At 37.9% G+C, this 14865-nt stretch overlaps 1 protein-coding gene across 24 annotated transcripts in view; it reads right to left on the bottom strand.

The window, feature by feature from the left end:
• Nucleotides 1-515: 515 nt before the first annotated feature.
• The window catches only part of KIDINS220 (kinase D interacting substrate 220), a 114055-nt gene continuing 99705 nt past the window's right edge, over nucleotides 516-14865 (bottom strand). For 11 of the 24 annotated variants that reach the window (XM_044771905.2, XM_014866771.3, XM_014866773.3 and 8 more), the window contains 4 exons: nucleotides 12423-12551; nucleotides 10256-10354; nucleotides 9032-9268; nucleotides 3927-6623 (listed from right to left, as the gene is read on the bottom strand). In XM_044771905.2, coding sequence (XP_044627840.2) covers nucleotides 5361-6623; nucleotides 9032-9268; nucleotides 10256-10354; nucleotides 12423-12551 — 1728 coding nt within the window. In that variant the 3' untranslated portion in view covers nucleotides 3927-5360. Of the gene's footprint in view, nucleotides 956-1858; nucleotides 1916-3497; nucleotides 3717-3926; nucleotides 6624-9031; nucleotides 9269-10255; nucleotides 10355-12422; nucleotides 12552-14865 lie in introns of those variants that run through there. The other 13 variants (XM_044771907.2, XM_070512648.1, XM_070512651.1 and 10 more) reach the window with 10 other exon arrangements.

The raw sequence follows: 14865 nt of genomic DNA, 5'->3' as shown, positions 1-14865 counted from the left end.
GCCTAGCACTTTAAACGGCGCTTGTCGAGACGGCTGTGGACTCCTTCCCTGCGAGTTTCTAACAGAGCATATCATGTCCTGAAAGGTTCCCAGAGTGAATCTCTGTGAACAGAAAAGCTTATAGGGGCCAGACAGGTAACAGGGTGGGTATAAAGTGGTGGGAAGGAGCGGGCCTGTAAGAAACCACAGCAAAATGCACAATTTTAGGCATTCAAATTCAATATTTTTAAGACACAGTGTAGGATTTGTGGGCAGACTCTCCTAGGTTAGGTAGACTTTATTCACTCACTTAACAAGTATTGACCGAATGTCCACCGGCTATCTGAAATCCAGGATTTGGTCTAGAAGCTGTCTGGAAGTTCTTTCTCATTCTACTGCTCTAAGGAATGCTTTATGGTAAAATAGGATGAATACATGACAACCTAAAAAAAAAACTAAGACACAAAAAGAGTGAAAAGAACTCAGGTAAAAGAGGAAGAAAAACACAAAGAACTCAAAAAGAAAATAATTTCTTTAAAAATAAAAAGTTTAATTTGCATTAAATATAACATGCAGTCTATAAATTCTCAGAAACACAGCTTAGAAAGTGTCAGGAAGTATGATAATTTTGAAAACCACCACCTAACTTTTCATTAGACATTTGACCAAGAAGATGGTATAAGATATGAAATGTCAGGTTATGTATACTCTATTTACATACTTTTTTGCTATACATCTGGCTATTTCATAAAAGGAACACTTCATTAAAACTAATTCAAATTCTGCTAAAAACAAAGAAAACTGGCAGAGGTGCACAGATCTCTCTTCTCCAGCGACTGGACAGCAGGCTTCCTGCACGGGAGGCAGTATCTTCTGTACCCCTTACGTTTGGTGAGGAAGCCAACTGCGAGAAGTTAACCGAACTGTCAGGAGGAGCGGTCTACAGGCAGGCACTAAGAGCTAGGGCCCTCGTGGCCTTGAAAGAAAGAGGTGAGTAAGTATAAAATACATGTTAAAATTAGAAAATGAGCGTGGGTCACCAGGATGCTCTTAATTATTTCAAACAGCTTCTTAATTTGAGTAGCATGGGGCACGTAATTCTGCATTCTTTTTAAAATTTCATTTATTGAAGTTCTACTAATTCAGTTTGATATATTATTTTGTGTCTTGTTAAATCCTGGCAAAACTAAGAAACGGCTCCTAATATATATCACTAGTGTAAATAACACTACAAAAGGCTTATTTAGCCTCAGAAAATCCAGAACATAGTGTATGCTTTGTAAACAAATGACTGCTGATTATACTCCATAGGCAGACTCAGAATATTTTGTGTGCGTTAAAATAATAATGCTGCCTTTATTATACAATATTATGTAATTCATGTTTTTGCCAATTTCGGTCTTCACTTAGGTCAAAATCACTGACACTTTTATTGACTTGTAGAGAGTCATCCTACTAACAGTTTGGAAACAATTGCTTTTCCTCCGACTGACCCTTTTATTCCTGTATTTTCTTAATGCCTCCCTGGACCTGGAGCTTCAGGAGACAGCTCATCCTGCAGCCCCACCTAGGGCCCTGTCGGTAAGTCTTGCTGCTCTGAGGGCCGAGAAGCCCTGGTTCTGAAACCCTCCACCCACCACACAGGCCTGGGCGCGCTGACCCACCATGGCGCTCGCCAAGGCTCTGCTTACTAGCAATTTTACTTGAAAAGCTTTGACCATGTAGGTGACAGTGTTTAATTTCTTACAACAATTTTAGATGTTTCTTACCTAGCTCTATTTCTTAAAGTGATGAGAATATAAATTCTCTAATTGGTGAGAAGTGTTTTTCAACAGCTGACTTAAAACTACTTGGCTTTGAAGACTACTTTTTTACGTACCTCCGTTTAAACTGGATCCTCTGAAGAGCTATCTATCTGAAGGACAGCGTTTTCCTCCTAGGCATGAAAGGGTTTAAAATCATGTAAGATTTTAAATTCTCTTTCTAGTCAATCAGTCTCAACCAAGGATTCTCAACCTTTCTGAAGTGATGAGCCATTAAAAGACCATCCAAGTTGCTGGCTCACTGTTATATAAAAATTTCTTTCTATTTTTCAATTCATTTGCATAATTATGGCCTATGCTTAAAATTCTGAGGTAGGGAAGGGTAGGGGGCACCACAACCTAGAAATTAAAAAGGAATCATTTCAGATAGCCCCCACCCCTACCTCACGCCAAAAGTTTCCCCAGCTGTTTCTTCCCTTCTGCCAAGCGCCAGCACAGTCTAGGAGGGCAGGGGGCACAGGAGCCTAGACATTCAGTCTCAAGTGTTGGCCAGGGAGTTTCTCGTATGGCACCTTCCCTTTCCCCTGCGTATCCCCTCACAGTCGCTCACCGCAAAGGAAAGAGGAACCGTGCCCTCTAGTTCTCTCTTTTCCTGGTAGTTATGTTGACTTACTCAACAGTTAGCCAGAATTCAGGGATTTTTAAACTCTAGGATACTTCTAAATAGGCTGAGAATTCCTGGTATTACCAAAAATTATGTGGTCTTAAAACCTCCTAAATTTAGTATTTTAGCCAGAAGAATAAAAGATTTAATTTCATTCAAAAAATATTTTCTAATGGTTAGTATTTGTAAGAAAAAAATCATGATTACAAATATATTTTACTGCAGCACTATAACATGCAAATTATCTAAAGAGTTCTCAACTCAAGCAAATAAGTTCTTAACATTATTTGGCTAGGCAATTAAAATTATTCTGACCACTATATAAAACTCACACAAATAAAATATGACACAAAAACAAATTTTCCTGTTAATATTGAAAATGTTGGTTCAGTTAGAAATGCTTAAATTTCTCAGAATTTCACAGCTGATCCTTAAACATCCAGCATTATTAAAATTGTATCAACTGAGGGATACCGACTGCTTTTCATTTCTAGTCTCTCCTGTAGAAAGGCTGTCCTCACAGGTACCACGCTATATGTCCAAGGAGAATGGATTTGGCTTAACACTATGTTACATGAACAGAACTATCTGTGGCTTAGAGTGAAGGCAAAATGGTTTATAAAATATGGTAAGACTCTAAATGATGCAAAATCTAAGGGACCAGCAAGATTAGAACGCTGATTTTCTTTTCTATCATTTTTCACCCAGCTTAAAGCAGAATTTTGCATATGTGAGAATCAGACTGAGCTATACATTATAAATAGATATACACACACACAGAGACATGCAGATTCAAAGGGATGATGGTGTGACTCAGTAACCCATCTGGTTTTTCAATTTCTGTAACAGTAGGAAAAAGCACACTTTTCCAGAATGTTCCTACAAATAATTAAATTGATATCCTCCGAGGATCTGGATAACCTTCTTCCTGCAGCTACAGAAATGCACAGTACAGAGCTGGGCTGTCTGGCACTAATGCTTCACCAAAGCACATTCGGGCACTGAGACCAAAGAACCAAGTCTCAAAAACACTAGTGTCAGGACACTTCTGCCAGCCACACGACTGCCACATGAACCTGAACGTCTGTAAGGAACTTTAGACATATGACAAAAGAAATACACACATTACTTTCTCATTTTTAATCAAAATGTGAATCGTCACCATGGTAGTGAATAAAAATTCATGAGTCAGAATAGCATGCAAATTTTTTATTGTTTTCTAAATCTATTCGTACACTTAATACTCTAGTATTAACTTCACAAACAGTATAAAGAATGTACCACAATGATATTAAGCTGCATCCACTCACCTGAAAAGGAAAAAAATATTGCCTCTGAAATAATTACTAATTATACAATATTGCAAACTAATAAACACTATAAATACTAAAATTTTAACATTTCAATATATAATGTCTATAACATCCTGCCTTTTTCTTAATTGGTTAAAACAATTTATTAAGGTCATGCAAAATAAACACTTTATAAAGACGTTAGATTACACTCAAACATCAAGACAATGAAACCCAAGAAAGCAACTATTTATTGCAATGACTGGTCAAATAAATAATTTATTCAGCATATTAGTAAAAATCCATTAAGTTATAAACATCGTAAATGTAACACTAAATTTAGGTAATCACACATCTACAATCTGATCTGTGACTAAGGATATACTGCCAAAATTAATTCACATAAGTAAGCTACGTTAAAATGACAAAAAATTTTCAATGCATGATGACAGGGTACATTCCTAGTCCACACACTACTTAAATGTGATCGTTCTCTCAACTCTGCTAACAATAAATGGAAAGTCATATCAGTTTTATCTTCTTTTTACCCTTGCTTTGTTACATGTTTTTTAACTTTTTTCAAAAGAAGCACTTCCTTTCCTATGATCGTGCCCCAGAATTAACAGGCTGATTTAGGAACAGATGAAGTAGATAAACTCTGCCCCCCGAAAGAAAGCAATGATTTAGTTTCACCTAATTAAATATTTCCTTGTCATCTGTCAATTGTCACTGACCTTCAGGATATAATTATTTCCTCATTCTCTCATTCCATAAATATTTATTAGTGCCTATTATTACTACTCATGTCTCCCTGATTCTCTGGAGAAAGAGTTCCTGTTTTTTCCCTCTCAGTACTAGGTTCACTAACAAAAGTTGGGCACACAATTCAAGAGTTACAGGGTAGCCAAGAGTGGGTTCCTTGGCAGGTGGATGGGGCCTGATGCCAGGTCTGGGGTTTGGAGAGAAGAGCATCCGGGTCACAGGAAGGTTACTGGCCCCTCCCACAGGCCACTCTCCAGCAGCTCATAATGGCTCAGCGACTGGGACTCTAGTTTGGACACTGCCGACTCACTTTCTTATCAATTTTTAAAGCTCTCTTTATCATCTATTTTCTACTTAAAACTTAAAAACTCTTTGATAAGCAATTTGTCTATTATATGGAGCACTGTTTCTCAACTGACAGAGCATGTACCTTTAGTCTCTGGGCTACTCCATAACCCGTAAATTCTTATCTTTCACCCCTCAAGAGCAAAATTTGTGTCCGTTCTAACACCATGTCTTCTCTCAAATATTTGATGAGTGAATGTTCTACAAAGGGGGTCTCTAAGCTTTTTATTTTCTGTGGCAAATTAAGCCTTTATCTTTAATATTTCTGGCCTATCTTTATACTCAGATCTTGTCTCAAAAAATTTTAGGAGGAGTGCCAATGAAAGGTATAATAACAATAGTGAGTTTTCAAGCTTCTAATTACAAGACAATGGAGGCTGACTGATGAACCACCCTTTCTTATACTTTCCTCTGTTGTGCAGTATATGCCTCTTTACCAAAGCCTTCTCATCCATTAATTATTTGTGAATGAAATGTATGAAGGTGACGTGCATAGAACTCAGGTCAATTTTGTCATAGAGTATAGTGATACTATTCTACTTTTGCTTGTTTTCCTTAAAGAATGCTTTCTCTTTCTTCTCCAAAGCCTGTGCTATCAGAAGAGGCTACCGCATGGAGCTCTGAAGAATCCTTTGAGAGCCGTGTGTAACTTGAACGTTGGCTTCGCTTATGAGTCATGCTTTTTAGATTTTCATTCTGAATAGCAGTTGGGTTGGAACTGGAACCAGGCCGCAAAATGACTTGGGAAGTCTCCCTAATTCCCTCCATTTCATCGAAATTCTGATTGGCTCTATTAGCTGGAGCACTGTTGTTGTTTAGAGTCACAGTACTGGGTGTGCGATTCAGATTGTAGGCTTTTTGGCATGCTGGCCAGTTTTCTTCAGGGCTGCTGGCTATCAAACTACATTCAGAAGGGCTTTTCTTGTCTTCTGAACAAATGGACATCCGAGCTATAATGGGATCTTGCAGGCCGCTCAAGCTATGTGGCATTCCCCGTTTTCCACTGTGGCCGTCATCTTCAAGCTCTATGAGATTAGCCTTTTCGAGCTGGGAATCATCAGCTGCTTCATTGTGAAGCGAGTGATTGGGGGAACTTTCGTTGGATCTCACTCCTGAATCGGATGAGTCCTTTTTGTCAAGGAGGGCATCTGATAAATACTCTTTTGCTTTAATGAAGGTTCTAATTGGCTCAGCACTGTGTTCTGGAGACTTTGACACTCTCTCTACTTTCCCTTCAGCTTTTTTATCTTTATCATCTTTGAGCAGTGGAGTATTATCCGATTCTTCTGTACCAGATTCATCTTCATCACTTGGAAGTTTCTGATAGCGCAATCCACTTCCCTTAAGCTTTAAATCTGTCTGGAAGAGACTGGACCTTTCTGAGGATTTCTTGACTGGGAGAAGCTTACTGCCTGATTGATCCGATTTTTCATCTTCTTCAGTGATAGGATCCAGGGGTGAGGCATCATTAGTGGAAACCCCTGATGATGAATAATCTATAACATCTCCCCTCTTCATTAAAAATGACTTCCTTCCATCATCTTGCTTTGGTTCACTATCCTTTCCTTTTTCTGGTTCTAGATTAGAATGAATGGAGCCCCCTGATGAACTCTGACCCATATAATATGTGCTGTGTGGAGAAGATCTGCCACTAATTGTTGCAGAACCTGTACCCCCTTCTAACTGAGACATCTGAGCGATATATTCTCTATAGGCATCTCTATACTCGGCCTGCACCTTATCAGTAAGCTTTGAAATTTCAATACTGGAATCCTGAGAATTGAGACTCGAAAGACTTGGGGTTCTGCGAGTTTGTGACTGTGAAGACAGAAAAAAAAATAATTTAAGAATTCAAATAAGCAAAAAAAAAAAGGCATAATAAACATCAGCTCAGTAAATATACACGTTTACTAAGAATGTTTAAAGCCCTCAAAATAACAAATTCTTTTAAAAGAATTCTGCATAACACAGTTTAATAAAAGTTGTAAACTTAGGGATAATTTTACTGTTATTAGAAAGCTTTATACAAATTTTAATAAAATTGGTTTGTTAATATTTAAAAATATAACTAAACATTGTGTTAACAAATAATCTTAGCATTTGTTTTTATAACTTCAAACATTTAACTTTTATTTAAGGTAAAAGTCACCTTCATTGATAAAATATAAAAATTCCTCTTAGAAAAGAGAAGGAAGATGAGAGTCAAGATATACCTCAAAAACAAATACTCAAGTCTTCAATGGATGTTAAAAAGAAATTTTCTCAACTTGTAAGACATGAAGTTTCTGCCAAATTTCAATTCAGAGTAAGAAAATGTACTTGAAATGCCAAAAGAAAAAAATAATTTAAAAAGAATAGAGTATAACAGAAAAGATAAATATAGGATCCAAATGAACAAAAATGGAAGTCATGTGACCAACAGTCAGGTCCTAGTAAATAGAGAAATGAAATATTTTTAAAAGTTTGATTTCCAATGTGAAGTTTTAGGATTAGAATTGCTCTAGATCCCAGAAAAGCTAATAAATGAGAAGTAAAAAGTATAGATTAGGAAAATGGAGAGGGAAAGGGAAGAAAAAGAATCAAGGATGATTAAGAAGGAAAAGAGCAAAGGCTTAAACAAAGAAGCAGAAATAAGGGGAAGAGCCTTCCTTCCACAGGGAGAAATGACCTCTGTCCCTGAGAAGGCCCTGCGACAGGATTCAGACCGTAAGCACAGTGCCATCCTCCGCTCGCAGAGGCAGCACGTAGATACCCCACTTTCCAGGGGTCCATGAGTCTACACTGATTCCACAAGAATATGGCCATCATTTGCCTTTTCACCCTCATCCTCACAACAGCGTCCAGTGGCGTTTCCAGAGTCCACGATGTGTGACACCACAGCACACTTAGCGCAGAGGCAGATATTGGAATCTAGCTGTCTTCCACTAAGCCAGGCACTGAAGAGATTTGCAGAACAATACCATTTCACTAAATTTTGTTTTGTTTTGGAAAATATGGCCATCTCTCATAAAAATGTTACGTTAATGTGTAACTTCTTTATTTTAAAATAATAAATTTTTTTAAAGTTCCTCTGTTTTTATTTCTAAAATAGTAAATAACGAAGGATAAAACTTAAACAAAAGCTCTTTGAGGTCTTTGATAATTTTTTGAGTGTGAAGGGATTCTGATATTAAAAAAGTTTGAGAACTGCTGCATTAACAGGAAGGCTGTTGAGGGCAGAGTAGGAAATACCAAGTATGGAATAGCAAAGCCAAGGATGAGGAGTTCTTAAGAAATGTTAAAAGGAACCAGGGAAAAAAGGAACTACCAGTTGTGGAAACAGAGAGGCAAAAGGGTCAAGTGTGGACTTACTTTATTGTAAAATTAGGGAATTTTTATGTTAGTCAATACCCAACAATAAAATGTTTCCCAATAATCAATGTTTAAGTTGGCTTCCCAACTTAAATAAGGTAGATATTATATAGAAAAAGATGACAACAAAAAAAATTTTTATTATCAAACCAAAGCAAACAGCCTTCAAAAGGGCAGACCTGCCAGGTACTGACCGCTCTGCCTACACCTTGCGCACCTCGCTCCCTTTCCGCAGGGCGCCTCTGCGGCGCTGCTGTTTTCCCTCCCTCCCTCCCTCCCTCTCTTCTCTCTGTTCTGCACCCGCTCTGTTTTTTCCTCTTCCTCTTTCCGTACTCTTTCTCATGTGTCTCTCGCTGTTGTTTTATTCCTGACCCTTGCCTGTCCCCCGTCTTCGAAGAGCACCCAAAGGAAGAAGTTACCCATATCTAACATCCAACCATAAAAAGAAAATGCATGTCCGCAAACAGTGAGGGTATGTCCTGAAAACCACACGATGGTGCTCAAACGGATCATGTGTGGCAAGTTTTTCAACAAAGATGTATTTTAGCCCATGACTAATGAATTTAACAAGAAAACAGCAGTGACAGACTGGACTTCACTGACTAGAGCAGCCCAGCTCCTATTACTCTCACGCCACTACCCTATTTGATTGTTTCCGCAGCTCTTATCAATTCTGAAACAATCGTACTTTTCCTTTGTTTTACCGACTGTCCGCTCCAGAGGAATACGGCCCCTTGAGGAGAGGGAGTCCTCTGTCCTCTTCACTCAGTTACTTATTATTTTCTGAATGATGACATAAATTCACCAACATAATCTCGGTGAGTTAAATATTGCCCTAATCTTCAGTAATATGAAAAATGACATTTAATAAATACCTGCCAACTTAGATTACTGTGACGTGGGGCACCTTCATCCAGGCCAAGTGTATTCAGTTCCTCGAAGCTGAAGTTCAGTGTGTAGGGAGCTTGACTGGAAAGCTCGGTATGAGGCAATTCGTTGTGGGAAGAACGGCGAGCAGCTTCCCCGTGAGGGACCGGGCCGCTGGTGCTTTCACTAAGTAAACGTGGGTCTTCAGGGACCACTTGGTTTTCTGCATTTCTCATTTCTAGTACCTTAACAGAGGAAAAAATATCATTAATATCCACACTGACAAATCACATTTTAGAAGCTTTAGAAATTATTTGAAAAATAAAACATTAAAAAGTTGTTATAATGGAAATGAGAAAGCATACTTCCTGTAAGTGAATTTCTAATGAATTTGTACATCTGTTTATCTTTCATTTTAATTAATACTAAAAGAAGTAGTGGCAATAATCATAATATATAATTATACTCTAATTTGACCATTATGTTATTACTTTAGTTTAAAATTTAACTTGAGAACAAAACAAAATGCAACTGTAGTGTGTCCAAGAAAACCAGAGCTGGATGGTAGTTAACGTGGTAAAAGAAGATTTAAAACAGGAACTATTGCAGTAGGAAAAAGAGACCTCAGGATGGGACTGAGCTCAACTCCGAAAGCAGCCCAGCCCAATGAGCATTTATAGCAAGGATCAGGGTGGGGCTCAGGGGGTGGAATCGCTGAGAAGAAACCTCCTGGGTAGGGGGGCTCCAGTCGCACTGACGTGAGGAGATTCTCGCTGGAGGTGGGCCAGGGGGTCAGAAGGCGCCTGGAGCTCGTGAGGAAGGAGGGATTTGATCAGACACACGGGGAGACCAGACTTTGGGGTGGGGGTTCTCTCTAAACTGACTTAGAATTCTTGCTAAAACTGGGCAATGCAGGCCTGCTGAGGACGGACACCAAGGTCAAGGCCCAGAGGCCCAGAGGAGACAGACTAGAAGCGGGTCAAGCAGAGTCTCCGTCAATGACAGCATGGAGAACCGGCGGGTAGCCTCTTCCCCAAATTTCCCAGTGAAATGCCCAAAGGCAAAGGTTGCCAAGTGCTGCTGTCAAACAGAAAATGCAAGGGTTGTACGTAAGTAGAAAATGCAGTTTTTACGTGTTATTTAAAAATACAGAAAAATAGCAGTTTAGACCAGTATTTATTAGCACTTGTTTTATACATTGTAAATAATTCTATATATATAAAATATCTTACTGTGCTCCTAAAAAGATGCCAGTCTCCAAAATTCATATTCATCTCTTTCTTCAGCTCATCAATGTTACACTGAGCTAATACACGGCCATTTATGTTTGCCTGAATAAAAATAAATACAAGTATAAAGACAAACGAAATGTGAACTTTCTGAATTATCAGTGATTAAAAAGCACATTTATATTTAGTATTAAGAAAGTCATTCGAGACTAGAAAATATTGACCTAAAAAAGGTTATCATCCCACATAATAATATAATAAACAAGTTGAATTTGAACAACATAAACTGCTCCATATTTTTCCAAGTGTCTCAGCACTCAAGTACAACAAATCACGGTTTAGGGACCAACCCAAGAGCTAAGCTTCCCATCTGTTTCCAAAACTACCGACCCTGTCACGCACAATAAGGAAGCTGTTAGTTTTTCCCCTCTAAGCTTATAAAACATGAACATGAGCACGAGCTCCTGGGAGGGGTGAGAGACGTCTGTCCTTCTAAGTGTGTCAGTCGTGGACGGAGTTCTAAATGAGTAAGCCCTGACACAGTTATCAGTTACGGTAGATAACTTCTATCATAAAGAATGTCCACCCACTAATTTCCCAGTTTACTAAATTCACGAAAAGTGACTATCACTATCGGGTCTCTGTAATTCTAGCTTCCCCTAAATAAGAAACGATGGCATTTTCTTTAATAATAGGTAGCTTACTGATTTTACAAAATACAAACCCTGACTTTATTAACTATGGTGAAATTACGGGATACCTGTATTTGAAATCGATAGAATGCTCAGTTTCCAAGTTAACTCTCAAGAAAAGAGTGTACAGAGCAAGCCTGTGACAGAGGTCCTGCTGCAGAAACGCAAGCAAGTTTGCAACACTTAAGAAACCAGGTGCCACGCTGGGCTTCAAAAAGCCAGGCACTGGGAATAAAGAGCTGAGTGGGAAGAAAACTGCTGTCCTGATGGAAACAAACTGCCACCAAGGATTCAAGTTGGAAACCTCAGCCTTCCCTGAGTCTAACCACGCTGCCTAGAGGAGAGTCAGGTCAGTGCCTTGGAAAGGCTGTGGTGGACCTTCCGCAAACAGAGATTAGCACTAACCACATCTGTAAGGAAACTGACATTATCTGAAACTTTTCTGGCTAAACATACATTAAGATTAGTAAAATGGTATCTGTGTATGCTAATAATTTTTTTAAAAGCTTTTTAGATGCCATTCTTTAAAGTATGTAAACATCAGAGTCTTGTTATTAATGCTCCACGTTACTACAGTCCTCCAAAAGAAAAAGTATAACTGGGGGGATATCTACTATGACCGGACTCAGCCTGGTACGTGGGAGCTTCCTCAAAATCCCAGGCATCACTGTCCAGCTGCATGGTAGCTACTAGAATTCTACAACAGAGTCTGGGAAGAGAAGAACTTCTCAAAGGTGTCAGCCTTGCAAACCCAAACCTATGAGGTTTCATCAAATGGGACATGATCATAAGTCCTATAAGACATGAAAGTGACAATCTGTGGAAAATGAGCAAGTGTGGTTTACTTTGATAAACATTAAGTTACAAATAAATATTACAATCAAAGAAAAGGTAGCACAAAAGAAAAGGCTTTTAGGGCTGGTCTGGTGGAGGCACAGTTGTTAAATTCGTGCACTCCACTTCAGTGGCCCTGGGTTCATGGGTTTGGATCCCAGGTGCGAACCTGCACATCACTCATCAAGCCCTACTGTGGCAGCGTCTCATATACAAAATAGAGGAAGCTTGGCACAGATGTTAGCTCAGTGCCAATCTTCCTCACCAGAAAAAGAAAGAAAGAAAGAAAAGCCCTTTGAATGTTCTATGTTGCATACTGAAAATATGAGTTGTTTATCTAAATGTGAAATCCCTTAGAGGTCTGTATTTCTCATCAGGCACTTTTTACTTACATTAGGTAATTTTTTAAATAACACTGTAATACAGCTCTTTTCTTTTTCTTTTATCCATTTATAAACTAATGGATAATAGGGCAATTTTAGGATACAAAGTAGTAAGAATCATGTTTCTTTCCATTTAGAGCTTTTCCATTTCAACAGAGAAGCCATCTTTGAGAAGCTAAATACGAAGTGTTCACTGTCCACAGAGGCCCGTCTCCCACCCCCTCATCCCTGCCTGAGGCAGCAGGTAAATGTGCACATCACCTTTTTGATTGTTGTACAATACTGAGGCAGCATACTCTGGTCCAGCCCTTCTACTTGTTTCAGTTTCTCACATACTGCATCCACACTCATTGAATTCAGTGATACTGTTCCTGAGGCTGGGCCTGATCCCTAGATAAGCCAGGGGAAAATGCAGCATGAAGAGCATTTAATGCCAGACATAAGCAGTCACATGACAGAGAAACACTCATGAAGTTACACTATGAAGTACTCTAACTAGCAACAAATTTTCAAACTAAAGTAAAAACAACAAATGTGCATAGTATGGGAAAATACCAGTAGGGAACAGAATTAGCTACTGTTCTACCTTAATGAGTTTTTATTAGAACAGGTACAGCCTGATCAAAATCACTTTTCTAAGAAGACAGCACACTCCATGTGCCAAGCCTAGGCCACCTTTCAAACGTTCACAGCCTAACCTCAAGAGAGAAGCACGCAGCCCTTAGTGACAGGAAGGACAGGGGTTTAAAAGAGAAAGAACACAGGGGTAAAATAACTGATGCCTATATTATAAAAATACAAAAGCTAACTCTGAGAAACAATTTTAAAGTGTCTATACTAAACAGCTTTCAATGTTTCTACAGACCAACAGTCTACCACAGCTGAGGTTTTCACATCTTGACCATACTTTATACCCAAGGGATCTAAAACTTCCCCTTAAGAATCCATACAATAATCATGTATATATAAAACAACAATATTACTTCTTAACATGTGAGAGTAAATACAATCCATTAAAATATGGTCTCATTTAAAAGAAAAGTCAAAATAATAAATAAATCTAGTATTTACTTAGAAGAAAAATATTTTCTGAATGTAGTGACATACTAAGTATTTGCCTGTGATCAATTATATATGAATCCCTCAATTACAGACATGGACATTGGGGTTGGCAAGGTTAAGTTTTGAATTCAAAGTCACAGGATACATAGCTAGTTAGTGGTAGATTTGGACCAGAATGCTAACTTATCAGGTCTTACAACTTCCCATTTTCCTTGCTCCAACTGTCTGTTTTGGAAGAGTTTACAGAAACTAACCACAACAAAGAGAAGACAAACCAAATAGTATAGAGGTTAAAGATAATGTTCCAAATGATGGGTTCTGTTACCATTCAATCTAACTTTAAAATGATAAAAAAAAAAATTTATCCTACCCTCAAGGATGTGCAAATTTATATTTTCTACTGCCTCTTTTATCACTATCAGGACAACAGCAGACTATAACACAGCCAAAACTGCCTGTCAGTCGGTTGTTAAACATTATTTGTAACATGGAAGCATAATACTCTATTATTAATTGATAAATAAATATGCTCACATATAGTATATACACAGCACACATCTATACTATATAAGCACAAATATAGCTCGGGAATGAGAGCATATTGAAAAGACAGTTGGAGGAGTAATCTTACGAGAGTGAGCGAGTCTTAGCAAGTTTACAAGGAGAAGATAGGCCCAAAAAAGTTTGGAAATTAATGACTTGGAATATACTGTACCAAACACATTCATTGACAGTTTGTTTTTAATTAAGTATAAACTTAAAATATGCCATATACTGTATGGTCTGAGGTTCAATTGCTTCAAAAATGCTGAGAGCAAAACACTACTATTTCCATAATTTAGGTATCATACCTCTATACATAGTTCTATTTTCTGCCTGGATGAGTACAGCCAATATTCAAAGGTTTAACTATCCGCTATCTACTACGGAAATTTAAAATGTTTTCTATGAATTTTTAATAACAATACTTCTTCCATCTTTTACTTCTTTTTAAACAGCTTTATTGCGATATAATTCACATACCATACAATTCTCCCATTTAAAGTTTACAATTCAATGATTTTTAGTATATTTATAATGTTGTAAAACCATCACCACAATCAATTTTAGGACATTTTCATAGTCCTAAAAAGAAATCCCTGAACCCGTTAGCAGTCTTTCTCCAGCCCCTAGCAACCACTAATCTACTTTCTGTCTCTATAGATTTGTCTCTCCTGGACATTTCCTATAAATGGAACCACACAACATGTGGCCTTCTGCGACTAGCTTTTTCACTTACCCTAATGTTTCCAAGGCTCCCTCATGCTATAGCATGTATCAGTACTTCAGTCTCTTTTATTGCTGAATAATATTTATCTTTTAAATGATCTTTAATACTATCTTTCAAACTTTTTTATTCCTCAACCTGTCTCTTCTCTCCAGATACATTTATACTTGCTTACATTTTCTCGGTTCAAAAACCACAAACAGTTTGATCACCAAAATAAATAATGATCATACTGGATTATAATTCATATAATAAAATAAATACACGAGTCCATACTGATGTAAATAAATAATTGAATAAGTAAATGAATGAGGAAGAAGAGTCAGCTTTTCCTCATAGAATTCCAATTAATAAATGTAGAAGAAGGAAACAGAA

Source organism: Equus asinus, chromosome 6 (genome assembly GCF_041296235.1).
Source record: "Equus asinus isolate D_3611 breed Donkey chromosome 6, EquAss-T2T_v2, whole genome shotgun sequence".
In the NCBI taxonomy this organism is placed as follows: Eukaryota; Metazoa; Chordata; class Mammalia; order Perissodactyla; family Equidae; genus Equus; species Equus asinus.
This window is presented reverse-complemented; position numbering and strand designations above follow the sequence as displayed.